Source organism: Schistocerca cancellata, chromosome 2 (assembly GCF_023864275.1).
Source record: "Schistocerca cancellata isolate TAMUIC-IGC-003103 chromosome 2, iqSchCanc2.1, whole genome shotgun sequence".
NCBI lineage: Eukaryota > Metazoa > Arthropoda > Insecta > Orthoptera > Acrididae > Schistocerca > Schistocerca cancellata.
This window is the reverse complement of record NC_064627.1, coordinates 202,724,944-202,748,323: the sequence shown is the minus strand read 5'-3', so window position 1 is coordinate 202,748,323 and position 23,380 is coordinate 202,724,944. Positions and strand designations below refer to the sequence as shown.

The 23,380-nt window shown below is 41.0% G+C and overlaps 1 protein-coding gene across 3 annotated transcripts; it reads left to right on the top strand.

Moving 5' to 3' along the window:
- Positions 1–488: 488 nt before the first annotated feature.
- LOC126161524 (barrier-to-autointegration factor) lies at positions 489–22,854 on the top strand. Of its 3 annotated transcripts, none has more exons than XM_049917442.1 (3): positions 489–621; positions 823–954; positions 22,310–22,854. In XM_049917442.1, exons 2-3 carry the CDS (start codon positions 829–831, stop codon positions 22,454–22,456), a joined length of 273 nt encoding a protein of 90 aa, XP_049773399.1. In that variant the 5' UTR covers positions 489–621; positions 823–828; the 3' UTR covers positions 22,457–22,854. The 3 variants fall into 3 exon arrangements, with proteins under 3 accessions (XP_049773399.1, XP_049773396.1, XP_049773398.1); XM_049917439.1 differs by having other exon boundaries at positions 562–617; XM_049917441.1 differs by having other exon boundaries at positions 604–739.
- The last annotated feature ends 526 nt before the right edge of the window (positions 22,855–23,380 follow it).

The following is a 23,380-nucleotide window of genomic DNA, read 5'->3' as shown; positions in this document are numbered from 1 at the left end:
GAGCCTGTAAATATCAACCAGCTTAGGCACATAGCTCAGTGACTCGAAAACGAAATAATGGAAACGACGAGAAGAAATTTAAGTAGACAATATCGATATATTGATTAATGCTATGTGTGTGCTTGCGTCAGGTATATTTAATCTACTATATTAGAAGGAAATCCGTTACTTCAATGAGAAAAAATATAAAGTTTGTAAATGGTCTTCTGAAGGAAGTATTTCATCCGTTAGGGAAGAGCAAAATTTCGAAAGAAGTTTCGTTATTCAATAAAATCGTCTGACGGGAATGATGGGTACTGGATAATCACCTTATGTTGCACAGTTACATAAACATGATTTTGAAGAAATAAATGCACTTTACATTCACCACTCTGAAAATATTTATTTCTCTAAAATATATTAATGTTGCGATTAATTACAGGAAATTCGTACAAAATATCTATACGGCAATAAAATATTTATAGTTGAGCACTCATTACTGGAAATTCCTAAATATTGCTTTAGCTATTTACTCTGTCGTACATTTTGGAAATACGCGCCATCTTAGCTGTGATACTTGAATATCTTTGACGACAACATTTGAAATAGATGTGTGTTTTGAGAAGTGCGCCAAAAAGGTAGGTATGTGAAGTTTTCGGTTTTTGTGACTCATTGTATAAGATATTTGTTGCGTCATCTATTTCGTGAAAATATTTTTAACGTGTAGAGACGGACGAAGTAGCCCTCATTCTTTGTAATCGTACGTGAATGATTAGTGATGTATTTCCATTGTCGTAATTGTGAATTCAGTGTTGCTGATTTAGTTGGGTCATATATTTGCAGGTCATCATGTCGAGTACGTCACAGAAACATAGAAATTTCGTTGCTGAGCCTATGGGCAACAAGCCGGTGACCGACTTGGCAGGAATCGGCGAAGTTCTAGGCGGCAGATTTGAGAAACTCGGATTTGATAAAGTAAGTTACAATTTTGCTGCGGTTTAGAATAAAAACTTATCTCACTGCGACTCAGTAAATAAAATATCACATACAAAATAGTTGTTGTTCGGGCACAGACTGACGTTAAAAATTGTTTTGAAAAATGTATATTAGTTTAAAAGTGCTGATCTTCGTGAATTTTCCTGTGTCAAAATAATCACACAGATAAAACTATTAACCCTGTACTTCGAAGATATTGTAGATTGTTTCATAACAACAAAAAATTATTTACCTTGTGTCAGCCACAGTGGGTGAGTCTTCTGGGTTGCCCTCCAACCAAACGTTTGGTTTTGTTGTATTAGATGTTAATGACATTCTGTACATGGTGTGTGGAGTAGTAGTACTTTCTGTAGGTATATAACGTAACTTAGCAAGACAGTTTTTTCTTGATTAGGCATGATGTAACTTGACGTTGATACTTGTCTGCCATGTAAATATAATAGTTTATCCTGGGTATTGTATGTATCATAATAATTACAGTAAAAGTACAACACTGTATAATGATGCTTCAAAACATATTACATTAGTAGATTCCCATTATGTTTAGTTTTTCCTGTGCTAGTATGTATATTTACACCAACTTTGTTTATTCAACCCCACTATGTTTATATACACTTGATTTTTATCATCACAATTGAGATCAGAAGGTATTTGTTTGAGCCGTATATTGTAAGACACATTTGTGATCTTACTGCATTAAATCAGATTTGGCACTTCAGTTACCAGAGTTGTCACTCTTGATTAATATGCAGTAGAGCACTGCCCATACTTAAATATTGGTTATTAGGACACACTAATCTTAGTTCAGATGCTCATTAGCTCTCTATTAGGTTGACAGGTAACAGTAGGAGAGTTGACAAAGACAAATGTCATTGTGAAATAAAGGTTGTGGGTACAAATTGATATGTAGCCATAGCCCAAGGTCGCCAGTTGCAAACATCGAAGACAAGATCTTGCGATGGCCTACCCTTTTTCTGAGGAGGAACAATCTTTCTCTTTTGTGTCCACATGGAATTTGTTGAACTGCACGTTTGTTTGCCATACCATAATTTTACCCCAACAGATGAATGCCATCATTCCAAAACTCCAGTCATTGTCCTGTTCAAAATTTCTGGTCTAGTTCCATATATGCAGTTGTTTTGGCTGTGTACAGCCATCATACACACAGTAATAATCTACGGAACATATTGAACAACTCATGGATTTCCCGATATACGATACCATCCAGTGCTTTCAAGATTTTCAGACTGATCTCACAAAAGTGGCTTTATACATTCTCAGATATATTTCATTTAAGTACTGCACAGTGACTGTCAAGAGACAGAATTACACTACCATATGATGAGTTCCTTAAATACTTTAAATTGTGAGCTGATTCAGAAACAAATATTTTTCAGTACAATGGCATTCAATAAGTACGGCCTAATGAGCTGTAGGACTATGAAGTTGGGAGATGGTGTATCTGTAGAATTGGTTAAAACTGGAGGAAAAATTAAATAAAATGACTCTGGAGAAATATTTACTGGTTGTCTGCAGAGGAAGACAGTTTTTGAGAACTAACACAAAGTTATAATTATTTTATTTAAAGGAAGAAGGTAGAGGGACAAGACATAAGAAGCTGTAGACATTTCATCTTCCTTTCTGTGATCTATAACATATTCTCATAACATTATTATCGACTGTATAGAAAAACTTGTATTTTAATCACACACAGAATCAACCTCACTTTGGAAGTGGATATAGTACAACTTATTGTGATAATTTCATGAACAAAATTACACAGTGGGGTATTGAGTATGAACTGTATGAACTAATAGTTTGTTTGAGATTTGACTCAGTTTCAACCAAACTTGTCTTACAGTCCTTGAGAAATAAGCTATTGTTGGAAAGTAAGATTGTCTACTGAAGAATAATGTAGGAATAAAAGAAACAAATCACCAGGTAGTGGAAAAATTGAGCCATTGACATGCACACCCAAGAGAGAAAGAAAACCTGTAAGATTTCAGAGTAAATCCTTTGACGAGCTAGAGTATGCCCACGCGCGAGTTCTCTTTAGTACAAGTACAACAACTTTGAACAGTTGTGAGGTTTTAAAAAATACGTATGAGTCAGTAATTTCTGCCTACCGGAAACAGAAATTTTTTTACAGAATAGGAGTTGTGAAGGAGAAACTTTTCAGTTTTCTGATTCTGCTTCACTGTCTGTTAGACAGTCTGTGGCATTGCGCACCCCTTTTTGTGCTGAAGACAACCATATTGTTGTGGTGGTCTTCAGTCCTAAGACTGGTTTGATGCAGCTCTCCATGCTACTCTGTCCTGTGCAAGCTTCTTCATCTCCCAGTACCTACTGCAACCTACATCCTTCTGAATCTGCTTAGTGTATTCATCTCTTGGTCTCCCCCTACAATTTTTACCCTCCACGCTGCCCTCCAATACTACATTGGTGATCCCTTGATGCCTCTGAACATATCCTACCAATCGATCCCTTATTCTTGTCAAGTTGTGCCACAAAGCCCTCTTCTCCCCAATCCTATTCAATACCTCCTCATTAGTTATGTGATCTACCCATCTAATCTTCAGCATTCTTCTGTAGCACCACACTTCAAAAGCTTCTATTCTCTTCTTGTCCAAACTATTTATCGTCCATGTTTCACTTCCATACATGGCTACACTCCATACAAATACTTTCAGAAACGACTTCCTGACACTTAAATCTATACTCGATGTTAACAAATTTCTCTTCTTCAGAAACACTTTCCTTGCCATTGCCAGTCTAAATTTTACATCCCCTCTACTTCGACCATCATCAGTTATTTTGCTCCCCAAATAGCAAAACTCCTTGACTACTTTAAGTGTCTCATTTCCTAATCTAATTCCCTCAACATCACCCGACTTAATTCGACTACATTCCATTATCCTCATTTTGCTTTTGTTGATGTTCATCTTATACCCTCCTTTCAAGACACTGTCCATTCCGTTCAACTGCTCTTCCAAGTCCTTTGCTGTCTCTGACAGAATTACAATGTCATCGGCGAACCTTAAAGTTTTTATTTCTTCTCCATGGATTTTAATACCTACTCCGAATTTTTCTTTTGTTTCCTTTATTGCTTGCTCAATATACAGATTGAATAACATTGGGGAGAGGCTACAACCCTGTCTCACTCCCTTCCCAACCACTGCTTCCCTTTCATGTCCCTCAACTCTTATAACTGCCATCTGGTTTCTGTACAAATTGTAAATAGCCTTTCGCTCCCTGTATTTTACCCCTGCCACCTTCAGTATTTGAAAGAGAGTATTCCAGTCAACATTGTCAAAAGCTTTCTCCAAGTCTACAAATGCTAGAAACGTAAACGCTTAATCTAGCTTCTAAGATAAGTCGTAGGGTCAGTATTGCCTCATGTGTTCCCATATTTCTACGGAATCCAAACTGATCTTCCCCAAGGTCGGCTTCTACCAGTTTTTCCATTCGTCTGTAAAGAATTATCGTTAGTATTTTGCAGCTGTGACTTATTAAACTGATAGTTCGGTAATTTTCACATCTGTCAACGCTTGCTTTCTTTGGGATTGGAATTGTTATATTCTTCTTGAAGTCTGAGGGTATTTCGCCTGTCTCATGCATTTTGCTCACCAGATGGTAGAATTTTGTCAGGACTGGCTCTCCCAGGGCTGTCATTATTTCTAATGGAATGTTGTCTACTCCTGGGGCCTTGTTTAAACTTAGGTCTTTCAGTGCTCTATCAAATTCTTCACGCAGTATCATCTCTCCCATTTCATCTTCATCTACATCCTCTTCCCTTTCTATAACATTGCCCTCAAGTACATCGTCCTTGTATTGTCCCTCCATATACTCCTTCCACCTTTCTGCTTTCCCTTCTTTGCTTAGAACTGGGTTTCCATCTGAGCTCTTGATATTCATACAAGTGGTTCTCTTTTCTCTAAAGGTCTCTTTAATTTTCCTGTAGGTAGTATCTATCTTACCCTTAGTGAGATAAGCCTCTACATCCTTACATTTGTCCTCTAGCCATCCCTGCTTAGTCATTTTGCACTTCCTGTCGATCTCATTTTTGAGGCGTTTGTATTCCTTTTTGCCTGCTTCATTTACTGAATTTTTATATTTTCTCCTTTCATCAGTTAAATTCAGTATTTCTTCCGTCACCCAAGGATTTCTACTAGCCCTCGTCTTTTTACCTACTTGATCCTCTGCTGCCTTCACTACTTCATCCCTCAAAGCTACCCATTCTTCTTCTACTGTATTTCTTTCACCCATTCTTGTCAATTGTTCCCTTATGCTTTTCCTGAAACTCTGTACAACCTCTGGTTTAGTCAGTTTATCCAGGTCTCATCTCCTTAAATTCCCACCTTTTTGCAGTTTCTTCATTTTTAATCTACAGCTCATAACCAACAGATTGTGGTCAGAGTCCACATCTGCCCCTGGAAATGTCTTTCAATTTAAAACCTGGTTCCTAAATCTGTCTTACCATTATATAATCTATCTGAAACCTGTCAGTATCTCCAGGCTTCTTCCATGTATACAACCTCCTTTTATGATTCTTGGACCAAGTGTTAGCTATGATTAAGTTGTGCTCTGTGCAAAATTCTACCAGGTGGCTTCTTCTTTCATTTCTTCCCCCCAATCCATATTCACCCACTACATTTCCTTCTCTTCCTTTTCCTGCTATCGAATTCCAGTCACCCATGACTATTAAATTTTCGTCTCCTTTCACTATCTGAATAACTTCCTTTATCTCATCATACATTTCTTCAATTTCTTTGTCATCTGCAGAGCTAGTTGGTATATAGACTTGTACTACTGTCGTAGGCGTGGGCTTCGTGTCTTATCTTGGACACAATAATGCGTTCACTATGTTGTTTGTAGTAGCTTACCCGAACTCCTATTTTTTTTTTTAATTCATTATTAAACCTACTCCTGCATTACCCCTATTTGATTTTGTATTTATAACCCTGTATTCACCTGACCAAAAGTCTTGTTCCTCCTGCCACCGAACTTCGCTAATTCCCACTATATTCAACTTTAGCCTATCCATTTCCCTTTTTAAATTTTCTAATCTACCTGCCCGTTTAAGGGATCTGACATTCCACGCTCCGATCCGTAGAACGCTAGTTTTCTTTCTCCTGATAACGACGCCCTGAGTAGTCCCCGCCTGGAGATCCAGATGGGGGACTATTTTACCTCCGGAATATTTTACCCAAGAGGACGCCATCATCATTTATCCATACAGTAAAGCTGCATGCCTTCGGGAAAAATTACGTTTGTAGTTTCCCCTTGTTTTCTGCCGTTCACAGTACCAGCACAGCAAGGCCGTTTTTTTTAGTGTTACGAGGCCAGATCAGTCAATCATTCAGACCGTTGCCCCTGCAACTACTGAAAAGGCTGCTGCCCCTCTTCAGGATCAGGAACCATACGTTTGTCTGGCCTCCCAACAGATACCCCTCCGTTGTGGTTGCACCTACAGTATGGCTATGTGTATCGCTGAGTCACGCAAGCCTCCCCACCAACGGCAAGGTCTGTGCTTCATGGGGGGGGGGGGGGGGGGTTAAGACAACCATAACGTGTAGTAGTGTCATTTTTCCTTCTGGAATTGTTTTGTCTTTGATGCAGACAAACTTACACAAGTGGAAGGACTTCACAAAACAGTTTTGGAGTTATGTCTGTAAATCAGTTGCAGTAAGCCTAACATAATAGTGGGTTCATAGAACCATTTAATCAGGATTTTCATCTCAGTGAGGTACATACTTTTAACTCAGTAACTGGTAGTTGCAGAGTGTCCAGTGGAGAGACAAATGTTGAGACCTAGTCAGGGAACCAGGAAAACTGTCAAATGGCTCACGGAACAGATTGGAATGGGATATGTAATTATTACTTCATTGAAAATCAAATTGAAGTGATTAAAACACGTAGTCTGGTGACAGTGTGGTTGGAGTACCAAGTGAATAGGGGTCAGTGTGTTACCACAACCTCACTTTAGTTGGCTTCGCCAACTTAGAACGAGATTACCAGTTTCCATACCTAACCTAGATCTTGGGATACACTGCAGACCAGTCTGTCACTGTAAGCGAGGTTTCAGGAGGGGCAAGGTGGAGGGGATCCATTACCACACACTAATAATATACTCTTAAGATGGAAGTGAAAAGAATAGGATGACCACCAAATGTGAGGTGAGGTTTTGGCAGTATAAATTACATAGGAGCAAAATCTAGAAAACCTGAATTCAGTTATGGATGTTCATTGTTTATGATCAGTTCATTAAAATGCTATTACAGTTATAATTAAAGTACTTTATATCTTAATCAGTACTCATAAATTTCCTTTGTAACTGTGATTTATGTACCTGCACGCCAGTATGTATAACCGGTTGTACACAAAGTTTGAAGATTTACTTCAGTTGTGGTAGTTACATTACTAATAATGTGATTATTCCGCTTCTAAGTTCACTTTTTGTTATTTGGGGGGGGGGGTATTTTAATTTCAGGATTACAGTTACCCTCATAAAGAACAGATGTGTGTATGAAGTTCCTTTAATCTGTCCCTTGGCACTACCCCTTCCCTTCATTCCCACTCTCTCTTCATGCCCAAAAATACTATATCCAGTTGCTCACCTCCTGAATCACCTTGCTGATTCTGAAGCACTTCCTGCCGTGTATGTTGCTCAGTTACCAGTTCAGATAAAGATAATCCTCACTCACGTCAGCTTCAGAGCTTCTTATTTGATGATCAGCATTTAGAATGTGGATCAGCTTGACAGTTAAACGCCTCACTGTATTGTAATAGATGACCACAACTATTTCCTTAAAATTTCAGTAAATATAATTAACAAACATTTTAATTGTAGAGGTAGAAACAATTTTGCAATCAGTTTTATGCAGCAGAACATCTATGAATGTGTCCATAGTAAAGAACCACTCACAGTTCAGTGGAATTCACTTCAAAACACGTATAAAGTTTCTTCATTTAATTTACTTTGATTTCTGGATTAGTGCACACTACGTATTTTGTTAAGTACCCCATGTTAGTGATTAAATGATCATGTAGACCCCCTCTGTGGTGCTAGTGCATGTCTCTTTATATGAAACCACTTCGGCAACTGGAGTGTGGATGATGATGATGATGATGATGATGATGAGAGAAGGAGAACAGTGGGATGATTAGCAATAGCAAGAGGCCAAGGGACAGCATACTGCATGACACACCAGCCAATGACATAGTTCTGTCGTACCTGTCTCTTATGCAGACTTACGTGTGCTCGAGGAACATTGTTGGTATTCAATTTGTTTATTGTACATATGGTGAGCTGTTTAGCTAGTTTAACTCTTGTTCAAGATGACAGAAAGCAGACACAAGTATTGCGTTAACATACAGTAGTGATAGTTTTTTAAGTAATGGTATAAATCTTCTTTTTTTTTCTTTAGTTGTATCAAAATATGAACTGTCTCTTGGAAATTGTGAAACTGAATTGCTTGCCAGTACTTATTTTCATAAATGTACATCTACATGATTACTCTGCAATTCACAATAAAGTGCCTGATAGAGGTCATTAAATCACCTTCAAGCTAATTCTCTACCTTTCTACTCTCGAACAGTGCACAAGGAAATCCTCCCTATGAACGAAAAAAGCCTTTGTTTGAATGATTGCCACCCCAGTTCACATATCATACCCGTGGCACCCTCTCCCCTGTTTCACGAAAGTACAAAATGAGCTGCCCTTCTTTTAACTTATTAACTGTTGATTCAATCTGTTGCGGATCCCTCACTGCATAGTAATACTCCAGAAGATGATGTACATCATAGTGTAGGCAATCCCTTCAGTAGACCAGTTGCATTTTCTCTGTGTTACACCAATAAATTTTATTCTTTGGTTTGCTTTCCCCGCAGCATTATCTGTTTTTCCATTCCAACTTAAGGTATTCGTATTTGTGATCTCTAAGTATGTAGTTGAATTTACAGCTTTTAGAATTCTTTCACTTATGGTATAACCGAGATTCAGTGGTGTATTTTGGTACTCATGTGGAAGCTTTAACACTGTCTCTATTGTTTCAGTCAGTTGCCACATTTCGCGCCATAAAGGTATCTGGGCTAAATCATATTGCAATTTGTTTCAATCATCCAGTGACTTTATGGCAGCATAATATGCAAACAGTCTAAGAGTGCCACTCAGTTGTCTCCAAAATCATTTTTGTAGATAAGGAACAGCAGAGAGTTTAAAACACTTAGTTGGGAACCCCAGATATTATTTATGTTTTATTCGACTTCTGTTAATTATTACGAATTATGACAATTCTGACAGGAAATTATGAATCCAGTCACACAACTGAGACTATAGTCCATAGGCATGCAATTTGATTAGGAGTAGCTTGTGAGGTACAGGGTCACAAGCCTTCTGGAAATCAAAAAATATGGAATCAATTTGAATCTCGTCAGTAACACTCATTACATAATGACAGTAAAGAGCTAGAACTAATTGTGTTTCACAGGAATATTTTCTGAATATGTGTTGACTGTTTGTCAGTAAATCGTTTTCGTTGAGAACTCATAATGTTCAAGCACAATATGTGTTACAGAATCCTACTGCAAATCGACATTAGTGATATGGGCCTGTTATTTAGTGGATTACTCCTGTTTCCTTTCTTGGGTATTGGTGTGACTTGTGCAACTTTCCAGTCTTTAAGTATGGACCTATCAATGAGCAATACATTACATACGATTGCTAAATGTGGAGCCATTGTATAGTATACTCTGAGAGTAACCTGACTGGTGTACAATCATTACTGGAGGCCTTGCTTTTATTAAGTGATTTAGGCTGCTTTGCTACACCAAGGATATCTGCTTCTAAGTTACTCATGTTGGCATTTGTTCTTGGTTCAAATTCTTGGATATTTCCTTCAATTTTGGAAAACCGTATTTAGTAGGTGTTAGTAGTATACTAGCTTAGCTTTTGGAACCAACAGCTCCTTCCTCAGCTGGAGAGAGAGGTATAGATTGGGAAGATTAACATGGAAGGGCAGGTCACTGAGAACCCAGGTGGGTCCCTCTCAACCTGTGGTCAGTAACCTGGCCTTCAATATTAACTTTATCTACTCTGTCCCACTCCCTTCTCGATACTGAATGTACTTAATTTTGATCAGCAGTAGTACTGACATGTTTTTTTGGAAATAAGTATGGACAGGCAATTCTGCTTCAGAGTTGTATGTTTCTTGAGACAGGCCACATCAGAAACAGTATTTCCATGTAGAGAATACCCCAGTGTCGCCACTAGAGGGAAAGGCTGGAGCATGTAGTGAGAGACAAGAGTGCACATTGGAAATGATTCAAAGCATTCTCGATGCATGTGAAGAATCACAGCCACTAATATGGGTTGCTGTGGCAGAATGCTTCAAGAACCTTTCTTACATCTGTAAGACATTAATATTATACTACGTTTGGGAAAATAGCTGTGCTCTTTTCTCAGTTGTGTTATGACAAGCTACCATATGTTCCCATGCTTTATGATCTGTAGACAATTAAATATTTGGTTCCACCGTGGTGGCCCTCAACTCTTTTGTGAGTACATACTTGGCTACCACGGATCCCCAGTCTTTGCGGCTTTACTTCCTTTCCATGCCACAAGCTTGTACTTCCACTATCCCCACTTGAGTTTCCACTTTCATTAAATGGTCGTCATTGTTGGGTTTGACCTGCCACCAATTTTGTAAATTCTCCAGAAGTGCTGATCGTGCAGGAAAGGTCGCCCAATGTGGTGACCATCACGTTGTGTGGGGAGGTTGTCAGATTACTGCGGGGATTGCACTGTTGCTGCCTGAGCTGGGGAAACTCCCCATTTATGCCAAGGAGTATTTGCCTATTGTGACTGGGACATGGGGGATCAAAGCAACAGATCACTGCAGGTAGTGATTGCTGTGGCTGACGCAAGCTGGTGCGCATGGTAGAGCCACCATTTGGATTGGGTGGCATTGTGATGGATGAGCTGCAAGTGAAGCAGATGAAGTTATCTCCCACTGATGGCCATACAGCCTCAACAGTGTCTAAGAAATGACAGTCCTCTTTTACTGCAGAGGAGTATGACCCTGGAATGTTCCCTTTCCTGGCTATGGCATGGGAGGAACATTGGTCTAAGAGGCAAGCAGAGCCATACTCACGGCAATGCTTGGTTTGTACAGTGACTGAGGATGATACCTTCTTGGTGCAAAACCCTTTTTCTGTGTAGAGGACTTTGGCAAGTTTGGGGAAGTGGCAGCCGTCTCTAAAATAAAAAGTGGGTCAATTTTGATCAAATGACATCCGCTGCACAGTCATTGGCTCTGCTCCATTGTAACAAGCTGGATAACATACTAGCGACTGTCACTAACCATAACAGTCCAAAATTTACTTCAGGGCATCATTTTCCACAGAGACCTGCTCTTACAATTTGATGATGTTCTGCGCACCAGCTTGGAGCAGTGGGGTATACACTTCGTGCATCGTGCACATAGAAGGCCGAGAACAGTGGAGTTGCTACAAATGCCTTCAAGTCAGCCTTTGATGGCAATTCATTGCCTGAAAACGTCAAGGTGGTGGTATACCAATGTGATGTGAAACAGTATTTCATCATCCTCCCCCATGCGGTGCTTCAAGTGTTGGAAATTTGGGCACATGTCTGCAATGCAACACTAGCTTCATCTGTAGAGATTGTGAATGAGCACTATGTGCAAATGCTCCTTGTACTCCTCCCCCCACCCCCACCAAGCTCCATCCGCCCTGCTCATCAGATTGCAATGTTTTCCAGAGAGAGTATAAAATGCAGGAATAGAAGACTGGACAAACTCAGTTACGAAGAGGCCAAGAAGTATGAGTGGTTGCACTCAGAATGTAAAAGTCATATGCCACGGCTACGACTACCACCACCCATCCGTCTGATAAACCTCCTAAGTGGGTCGGGCCTCAGGGCTGCTCAACCACGCCTGTCCACCTGGTGGGTTCAATGCTCCCCTCTTGCAGCGTGCCTGTGGCTGAAGGAGCCACAGACTGCTGGTCACAGGGCTTCGCGATCATCAACTTTACCTGAAACTGCTTCATAGAAGCCCTCGCCAAAATCCTCTAAGGAGGGGAAAGACAAGTAGTAGTCCTCCAAGGAGGACATTCTGGTGGCCCACACCATCAGATCCCACCAGTTCCAATCCTGTGGCTGTGATGGAGGTTCTGGCGGCCCCAGAGGCCCCACTTCACACCACACAACAGAACCTGGGACGTATGTACAAGTGTATTGCTGCCATAATGCCTCAGTCAGTGGCAACAAGTGACACTATTATGTAAACTGTCTCCTTGGTCCCTTCATGGCCTCACAGTACATCGACAGCATGGTTCTCCAATGAAATTGTAGCAGTTTTTCCACCACCTGGCTTAGCTATGACATCTTTTAAACACTTCCCCTGCCTTCCGCATTGCCATTCAGGAGACATAGTTACCAGCATTATAGTCTCCGGCTCTTAGTGGATACCTGGGGTATTATAAGAATTGTGTTACCTATGACAGGTTGTCGGGAGGAGTTTCCACATGATGTTCTCAACACACTATACAGCGAATTTGTGCCTCTAAACCCTCCTTTGGAGGCTGTAGCTATTCGGGTAAGGGCTTTTCAGGATGATACTATCAGAAATGTTTACCTACCTTCCAATGCAAAGTGTCTCGGAACATATTGTTTGCATTGGTTTCTCAGCACCCCTCACCTTTCCTAATCTTTGCAGATTTCAACAAACATAACTCTTTGTGGAGTCAAACTTTTATCATCAATTGTGGTAAAGATCTCAAAAACGTAGTGGCAGAACTTGCCCTTTGCCTCTTGAATACTGGTTACCCTGCACACGTCCGTGCCGCACACGTAACTTTCTCGGCCATTGACGTTTCAGTTTGCAGTCATTTTCTTTTCCTATCGACCCACTGAAGAGTCCGTGATGTCCTGTGTGGTAGTGGCAACTTCCCAATCGTCCTTCCCTTCCCTCACTGTTATTTCCCAGGATGCCTGCCCAGATATAGTCATTCTTTTGGCAGCTGATTTAGCAAGCGCCTGTTCCTCGGGTGTGCCCCGACAGAAGGCTGTACCTTGGTGGTTATCAGAAATTGCAGAGGTCATCAGAGATGGTAGTTGGGCTCTCCAACCCATCAGAGGAGCACTCATTGCTTTAAGCAGTTCTGTGTCCTGTTCCACCACCTAAAAAAAAAAAAAAAAAAACCTGAAGTGAAAATGCTGGGAATGGTATGTGTCAATCAGACCATATACCTCTCCTTTGCAGGTTTGGGCTAAGATCAGACATCATACGGGTAGCAGACACTTGCAGCTGTGCCTGGTGTTACAATAAATGGCACTGTCTACACCGAACCAGACGCTGTTGCTGATTTTGCTTTGCATTATACTCAAGCCTCAGCATCTGAGAATTATCAAACTGCCTTTTATGTTCTAAAACAGTGGGTGGAGCGAAAGCAATTATGTCTTACTACATGTCATCTGGAGCCAAATAATGCTCCATTCAGCAAGTAAGGATTTGGCAGTGTTCTAGCTCACTGCCCTGATACAATTGCAGGACCAGTCCAAATCCACTACCAAATGCTTAAGCTCCTATCGGTGGATTGTCACTCAGTGTCATATCCTTGCCATCTTTAACAGCATCTGGAGTGCGGGCAAGTTCCCATTGCAGTGGTGACAAACCATCATTGCCCCAGTGCTGAAACCGGGCAAGCACCCTCTAGAGACACAGTTAGCAGTTATCACCCAACAAGTCTCGCCTCTCTTGTTATTTGAGTGCATGGTGAGCTGGCAGCTGTGTTGCCTCCTTGAGTCTCGTGGACTTCTGGCTCCATCCCAGCTTGGTTTCTGCCAAGGCCATTCCACGACTGATAATTTGGTTTACCTGTAGTTGGCTATCCCAACAGCGTTTACTCGACGTCAACACCTTATAGCAGGGCCAGCCAAATGCTGCACAGTGTGCAGACGTGCTGCACATGTACGCACGTGTGTGACAGCGAGCGGCAACGACATCTGTTATTAGGCATGTGTCCTTAAGACATGTGTCCTAAATGAACGGCGGCGGTTCCGCTTCTCTGTTTATGTGGTACAAGCAAGAGCACAACATACCCAGTCTCGTTTACCCCTGTTGATCATAACCTTAACAGAGAAGTACTGAGAAATGGCAGGTACTGTGAAAAAGCAAAGGACAGGAGATTATGTTGTCAGTCGTTAAAAAATGACTGGGAACTGCAATTCTTTTTTGTAGCCGTTGGCGAAAACTCAGTGTTCGCTGCGCCGTGAATAATAGGCGGGCAGCGTAAGTTTTCAGTTGAAAGACACTACAGTACATACCACAAAGACGAGTGTAGTGTACTAACAGTGAAGAACGGCAAGCAAAATTAAATGTCCTTAAGAAAATGAATGAGACACATCAACTCAATTTTACTGTACGTCAAAGTAACTGATACTCCTTGAACTCTTAGTTTCTTGTGTTACATTTATGTCCATTTTATTGTACAATGTACTGTTTTCAGTTTTCCAGAATGACAACCACACTAAATCTTCACTGCGAGCAAGTTTTAAAATTGCATTAAGAGTTGCACAATCTGGGAAACCCTTTTCCAAAGGGGAGTTTGTGAAACGGTGTCTGTTTGATGCTGCAGAACTTGTGTGTCCTACGAACGTTAGCAGGTTTCAAGAAATCAGTCTATCCAAACAAACAGTGACAAGACATATCAGTGCTATGGCCGGCGATGTGCACAGGCAGCTAATAAATAAGGCTAAAGACTTTGTTGCTTCCTCTGTTGCACCCGATGAAGCAGCAGATGTTACAGATGCAGCCCAGGTTGTGATATACATAAGAGGTGTCGATAATGCACTTTCTGTAACAGAGGACGTTTTGGACTTCGTATCTTTGAAAGGGACTACTGCAGGTGCGGACTTAGTCCAAGCTGTCGAGCAAGTGATTGATGGTGTCGGTATGGACTGTAACGTAACGTGAATCCACAGGACGTGTGGCCTGTAATTGAAGAAGTGTCAATGATGATCTCTCCATTGGCAAAAGATTCCGGAATAGTCCCCCATTCGGATCTCCGGGAGGGGACTACTGCCAAGGGGGAGGTTACCATGAGAAAAAGATTGAATAATCTACGAAAGGATAACGTTCTACGAGTCAGGGCGTGGAATGTCAGAAGCTTGAACGTGGTAGGGGAAACTAGAAAATCTGAAAAGGGAAATGCAAAGGCTCAATCTAGATATAGTAGGGGTCAGTGAAGTGAAGTGGAAGGAAGACAAGGATTTCTGGTCAGATGAGTATCGGGTAATATCAACAGCAGCAGAAAATGGTATAACAGGTGTAGGATTCGTTATGAATAGGAAGGTAGGGCAGAGGGTGTGTTACTGTGAACAGTTCAGTGACCGGGTTGTTCTAATCAGAATCGACAGCAGACCAACACCGACAATGATAGTTCAGGTATACATGCCGACGTCGCAAGCTGAAGATGGACAGATAGAGAAAGTGTATGAGGATATTGAAAGGGTAATGCAGTATGTAAAGGGGGACAAAAATCTAATATTCATGGGCGACTGGAATGCAGTTGTAGGGGAAGGAGTAGAAGAAAAGGTTACAGGAGAATATGGGCTTGGGACAAGGAATGAAAGAGGAGAAAGACTAATTGAGTCCTGTAACAAGTTTCAGCTAGTAATAGTGAATACCCTGTTCAAGAATCACAAGAGGAGGAGGTATACTTGGAAAAGGCCGGGAGATACGGGAAGATTTCAATTAGATTACATCATGGTCAGACAGAGATTCCGAAATCAGATACTGGATTTGGACATCTCTAAAAAGGGCCATCACAGAAGTTGGGAAGGAAAACATAGGTACAAAGAAGGTAGCTGCGAAGAAACCATGGGTAACAGAAGAATTACTTCAGTTGATTGATGAAAGGAGGAAGTACAAACATGTTCCGGGAAAATCAGGAATACAGAAATACAAGTTGCTGAGGAATGAAATAAATAGGAAGTGCAGGGAAGCTAAGACGAAATGGCTGCAGGAAAAATGTGGAGACATCGATAAAGATGTGATTGTCGGAAGGACAGACTCAGCATACAGGAAAGTCAAAATAACCTTTAGTGACATTAAAAGCTACGGTGGTAACATTAAGAGTGCAACGAGAATTCCACTGTTAAATGCAGAGGAGAGAGCAGATAGGTGGAAAGAATACATTGAAAGCCTCTATGAGGGTGAAGATTTGTCTGTGATAGAAGAAGAAACAGGAGTCGATTTAGAAGAGATAGGGGATCCCGTATTGGAATCAGAATTTAAAAGAGCTTTGGAGGACTTACGGTCAAATAAGGCAGAAGGGATAGATAACATGCCATCAGAATTTCTAAAATCATTGGGGGAAGTGGCAATAGAACGACTATTCATGTTGGTGTGTAGAATATGAGTCTGGCGATATACCATCTGACTTCGGAAAAGCATCATCCACACAATTCCGAAGACGGCAAGAGCTGACAAGTGCGAGAATTATCGCACAATCAGCTTAACAGCTCATGCATCGAAGCTGCTTACAAGAATAATATACAGAAGAATGGAAAAGAAAATTAAGAATGCGCTAGGTGACGATCGGTTTTGCTTTAGGAAAAGTAAAGGGACGAGAGAGGCAATTCTGACGTTACGGCTAATAATGGAAGCAAGGCTAAAGAAAAATCAAGACAGTTTCATAGGATTTGTCGACCTGGAAAAAGCGTTCGACAATATAAAATGGTGCAAGCTGTTCGAGATTCTGAAAAAAGTAGGGGTAAGCTATAGGGAGAGACGGGTCATGTACAATATGTACAACAACCAAGAGGGAATAATAAGAGTGGACGATCAAGAACGAAGTGCTCGTATTAAGAAGGGTGTAAGACAAGGCTGTAGCTTTTCGCCCCTACTCTTCAATCTGTACATCGAGGAAGCAATGATAGAAATAAAAGAAAGGTTCAGGAGTGGAATTAAAATACAAGGTGAAAGGATATCAATGATACGATTCGCTGATGACATTGCTATCCTGAGTGAAAGTGAGGAAGAATTAAATGAGTTGTTGAACGGAATGAACAGTCTAATGAGTACACAGTATGGTTTGAGAGTAAATCAGAGAAAGACGAAGGTGATGAGAAGTAGTAGAAATGAGAACAGCGAGAAACTTAACATCAGGAATTCTGCTACCTAGGCAGTAAAATAACCAATGACGGACGGAGCAAGGAGGACATCAAAAGCAGACTCGCTATGGCAAAAAAGGCATTTCTGGCCAAGAGAAGTCTACTAATATCAAATACTGGCCTTAATTTGAGGAAGAAATTTCTGAGGATGTACGTCATTGTATGGTAGTGAAACGTGGACTGTGGGAAAATCTGAACAGAAGAGAATCGAAGCATTTGAGATGTGGTGCTATAGACGAATGTTGAAAATTAGGTGGACTGATAAGGTAAGGAATGAGGAGGTTCTACGCAGAATCGGAGAGGAAAGGAATATGTGGAAAACACTGATAAGGAGAAGGGACAGGATGATAGGACATCTGCTAAGACATGAGGGAATGACTTCCATGGTACTAGAGGGAGCTGTAGAGGGCAAAAACTGTAGAGGAAGACAGAGATTCGAATAAGTCAAGCAAATAATTGAGGACGTAGGTTGCAAGTGCTACTCTGAGACGAAGAGGTTAGCACAGGAAAGGAATTCGTGGCGGGCCACATCAAACCAGTCAGTAGACTGATGACAAAGAAAAAAAAAACAATGGACTGGAATCTGTTAGTCTCAGTGACCACAGATGGAGCACCATCAATGCAAGGCTGTCAGAGAGGACTCATAGCACGGAAGCGCAAAAAGCTAGGGCGCACAGATGAGACATTGTATGGAATTCACTGCATTCTGCATCGAGAGGCGCTTTGTGCAAAATCAGTTACATTAGCAAACGTCATGCAAATTGTTGTGTGTACTGTGAACTATCTGAAGAGGGCGCACAGATGAGACATTGTATGGAATTCACTGCATTCTGCATCGAGAGGCGCTTTGTGCAAAATCAGTTACATTAGCAAACGTCATGTAAATTGTTGTGTGTACTGTGAACTATCTGAAGACACATAGGCTTACGCATTGCCAGTTTCGGCGGTTCTTGGAGGAATTAGGAGCAGAGTATGCTGACATACCTTACTATACCGAAGTATGCTGGCTCAGTCAAGGTAAAATGCTGAAAATGTTTTTTGATTTACTTTTGGTCATAGTAACATTCTTACATGAGAAGGGAAAAAGTGAACCTTTGTTGGAAGACCCTTGTTGGATACAGACCTTGCATTTCTTGTGGACATTACATCTCACATGAACAGCCTGAACGTCAGTTCACAAGGTGAAAATAATTTAATTTCTGACATGTTGGAAAAAGTAAATGCCTTTGAAAGGAAGCTTGCACATTTCCCGGCTCTTGGACTGGTCCATGAAAGTGCTAGATTTCAAGAATACGTGTCAATAATTGTAAAAATTAAGGAACAATTTCAAGCACGATTTGTAGATGTTAAAAGTTTGTATCCTGTCATTCGTCTCTTTGCTCGACCGCTCTCTTCGTCAGGTGAAGATGCTCCGAATGAACTACAGATGGAACTGATCGACCTACAGTGCATTCTACAAAAAATATTCACAACAAGAATTTCCACACCTGCACCGAGAAGCCACGAGAGTTATGTCCATTTTCGGGTTGACACATGTTTGTGAAAGATTTTTCTCGGTGATGAAAATGAATAAACCAAGTTTTCGATCAAGCATAAGTGATGAAAATCTTAGCAACTGCTTGCATTTGTCAATGAGCTGTGCTTTTGTGCCCAATATTAACTATCATTTCTCATGACCAGTGATAAACGTGTTTGGATTTATTCCTTTCATAATTAAAAATTATTGTTTACTAACTGCATTATTGCCTCATTCTGCTCCATGTTACATTATTATCAGCAAAATTGGTCATTAAACCGATTGTTCCGATGTATAACTACATTTAGGGTGTTTTATTTAATGTGTGAGGGTCTACACTCAGGTGAAGTTGATAAAACATAACATTCATCTAGTTGTCGGTTATGCAGATTTCAGACTGAACCGATGAAAGATATAACAATAATGGTATTGAAACAACAGGTGATCATCGAGACGTCTGCGGTTATCATTCTGTTCAGAGGTCAGTGAGACAGAAATTATGTGGGCGTAACTGAGGGCACCGAGAATTAGTTATAGGAAATCTTGCATGAGTTTAATGTTATTTGAAATCATGGCTAAGGTTCGTTGGAAGTCGCCAAGTGCTCTCTTTCTTAAATACTAGATCAAAAACATTATGCGTATTTACGTGCCGTCAGCCAAGCTGCCTTAATAAAATCTCATGGTTGTTAACTGTATTACTTGTCTTACTGGGTTAAATTGTTAACATAAAAGTAGATGTCTCAATGAGTAGACTGTGACAGTACTTTAAATATTTAATACACAAAATACCTTCCCATGGTTGGCTTTCAAGCTGTGGAAAGAGCACTAGAATATGCTGGTACAGAGTATCTCAGGAAGTGGATAAAGCGACATATGTGTCTAGAAACATACACTACATGAAAGCTGACGGCTGCGGAGTGCATGCTGTGACCCGGAAGTTGCACATGTGCAGGAGCACTGCATGCGTGCAGTTTTTCTGGCCAGCCCTGCCTTACAGCCATCGTCTTTGACCTGCAAAAGGTTTATGACACTTAAGTCCTTGCCACCTTAGATGAGTGGGGGGTATCCAGTGTCAGCTTCCGATTTTTATCCAGAATTTCCTGTTGCACCGTAGGTCACCGGTTCAAGTTAGTGCCTTCCACAGTACCCCTTCCATATCCAAGAGAGTGGGGGCCACAGGGCTCTGTACTGATTGTCCCCCATTTTCAGCCTCCAAGACTCATGTCATGCACTTTTGTTGGCATCTTCCCGCTCATCCCCAACCAGAACTTCACCTGGGTGCCAAACTTCACAGGTTGATGTTTGTGTCTTACCGCTTTTCTGGACTGGTCTTCGACATGTATTCCCTATCTTTGCCAGCTTGAGCAGAAGTGCTGGCTGCACCTTAATACACTTCGCTGCCTGAGGAACAGCAGATCACTACCCTTCTGCAGCTTTGTAAAGCTCTGATACAACCCTGTCTTTATTATGGGAGTCTGGCTTATGGTTGGGCATCACCTTCAGCATTGCAGATACTGGATGAGATACACCACAGCGGGGTTCAACTTGCGACAGGAGCCTTTTTAACTAGACCTGTGAACAGCCTACTCGTGGAGGCTGGGGTCCCTCCATTGCAGATAAAGTGCGAATAGCAGCTTGTCAGTTATACTACACGTTTTGCAGCTCCCCTAAGCATCCAAACAACCATTTCCTGCAAGGGCAGCTCAGGTCAGGGATTATGATCTCTCACATCTGGTCCCCCCTTTGAACTGCAGCTGATTCCTCTACTGCCTCTCTTCCAGACCCACTAATCTTAGTACCGTGGTTCATCCCTCGGCCATTGCTTTGTCTTGACATACCACTATGTCTGAAAGAGTTTTTTCATCCTGAGGCCTTATGCCACCAATTTTTCTCCATCCTTCATGCATCCCAGGGTTCAGAAGTAGTCTATACTGATGGCTTGATGGTTACTGGTCACCCAGGCTTTGCTTAATGCCTATGTGGGTTATATTCCTTGCTGCATGGCAGTAGTGTTTCCACTGCAGAGTTGGTAGCTATCTCTTGTGCTCTTGAGCATATCTTTTCCTGCCCAGGTGAGTCCTATATCACCTGCAGAGACACGTTGAGCAGGACCAGTGTTTCCCTCGCCAACCCTTGCTCAAGCTGTGCAGGATTCCCTGTATTCCCTTGAACAATGTGAACGCTCAGTAACCTTCGTCTGGACCCCAGGCCCCATTGGAATCCTGAAGAATGAACTCGCCGATAGAGTAGCCAAACTGGCTACTAGTAAGCTGACACCTGAGATAGGTACTGATGGAACAGATGAAGTTGTAGAGATCTGGAGTACAGAATGGCTCACTCTGACTTGGCCAAACTAACCACGGGTAATGAGAGACTATAAATCTGTGGAGGTGCTCCATGGAGGCCTCTCACAAGGACTGTACCATCCTCTGCAGTTGCCATACTTGGCTGGCGCATGGTCATCTCCTCCGTTGTGAGGCCCACCCCATTGTCGTTCGACAGAGGTCAACGTTTTGCTAGACTTTCCCAATGTAGCTGCTCTGTGGTGTACTCTCAATCTCCCTGACTCTCTGTCCCTGGTATTTGGAGACAATGTCTCGATGCCTGACTTAGTTTTACATTTTATTTGTGAAGGGGTTTTCTACCACACTCTCTGGGTGGTGGGGGGTTACTTAACCTTATTGGCCCGTTGAGGGGTTGGAGAAAACTGTGTTGTTTCCTCTGCCCAGATTGGGCTGCGGCTGTCTGGGCTTGGTGGTCCACCGCCGCCCTCACTCTGCCTATTCTTTTACTCTTCCTCGCATCCTCTTGCATGTTCTGTTCGTCGACTTGTTCATCTTATGGCTGTCTGTGCTTGGCTATGTGTGCTTCTCTTGCTCTGTCTGCGTTGATAGTCTATTGTAGGCAGTTTTTGTGTGGGGTACCTCTGGTAAGTGGTGGGGGTGTCCCCTCAGTGCATTCTGCTTTCGCGGGCTTCCAATTGCAACCTGGATAGGGTGTCTCACATGCCTTTCTTCCTGTATTTCCACTTCCTTTTTTCCTTCCTTCTTTTCTTCTCCCCCCCCCTCCCTCCCCAATTCCCACACCTACCCCTAGGGTGGGGTTTTCTTCCCATGGGTTTTGTGTGGTAGGCCATCTCTGATGTACAGTCATGTAGACTTGTGTGTTCGAGGAAAAGGGAAGTGATGACCCAGTATTTTGTTAGCTAGTATTGGCTTTAACTCTGTATTATTTTAAATCTCTCCATAAACTTTAAGAAATAATGTAGTTTCTCAGACTTCAGATACTTCTTTCGTGCTCCATTGCTCATGGAAATATCTGTTAATGGCAGCTGTTGTAAGACGTAATGTAAATACTCCGCAAAAATTAAGAAAATGATTAATGCCCACTGCTCACCACCCCATATTCCAAGAAATGAAGAAAAAAATCTGTGATGGATTTTGAAAACTTACCCTGTTATTTTCTCTCTCATTGCTTAATTATAATTATCCAGTCATTGGCTGAGTGAAAATAGGGTATTGTCAGTTTATGTGCTGTAGAACTGTCCATGTATGTGGTGACACTACCCTTAATTTATACGTTTTTTAAAAAAAATAATGTAATAAATGACTTCCTTTTTTCAGGCATATGTTGTGTTGGGACAGTTTTTAGTTCTCAAGAAGAATAAGGAATTCTTTATTGACTGGATGAAAGATTCAATTGGTGCAAATCAAAAACAGGCAACTGATTGTTACCAGTGTCTGTCGGATTGGTGTGATGAATTTTTGTGAAGTAGGCAAAAAGGCATTAATAACTTCATTGCCATTATCAGACTGAATATACCAATTTTAATGTAAGATAAATCACATGTGGCCGTGTTGTACATGTTTAATTTTTGTATTTGCTGCCAGTGCCTGTTGAATATATTGTGTAATTATTGAAATCTGTAAGTGAAAATTTTACATCTTAAATTTATAATCCACTGAGACACTGTTCACAAATGCTAAATGCACTGTATTTCATAACTATCATTTTAATTGTGTCTGATATGACAGGGAACATTTTTTAAAATAGAATTTTTTAGGTCTTGAAACAACATATAAATCTCCTGCTACAATATATAGGAAAATTCTGGAGTAATGTGAATATCTTGTTATCAGATGTTATATTTAATAAAGTGTTGTTACTATCAAGTTTTTTTATTTCAGCTGTTCCACTTTTTGTGCTCTGTGGATTTCACCCAATTCAGATTATAACCTATTACTGTAGATATTTTTCTTTTGAGACACAATTATTAATGATAGTGTAGTGCAACAGATAGGATTTTTGTTTCTATTTGTATCACATCAAATCTAGATATCTAATCTTTGTTGTCATTGAACCAACTGTTGGCTACTGTATTTTCAGACTCAGAGGTTGTGTGAATACATCTACCCAGACGTAACAAATATTCTCAAGAAATTGATTAAAGACTCCCTTTTGCTGCTTAAATTGCGTTTTTAGTGAGAGAGCTGGAGTAGTTCTTCCGACATTAGACTTTTCATTCGTGGGAAGTGGGCTTAAATTCCCCTCCCAGGCAACGTGATTTTGGTGTTCTGCAGTTTTCCAAAATTATTTTGGATGACTGCCCAGATTGTTCACTGGTATTTATCTTGTGCTCCAGTCTCCAATGACCTTGTCATTGACACGACATTAACTCAAATGTCTTTATTTTT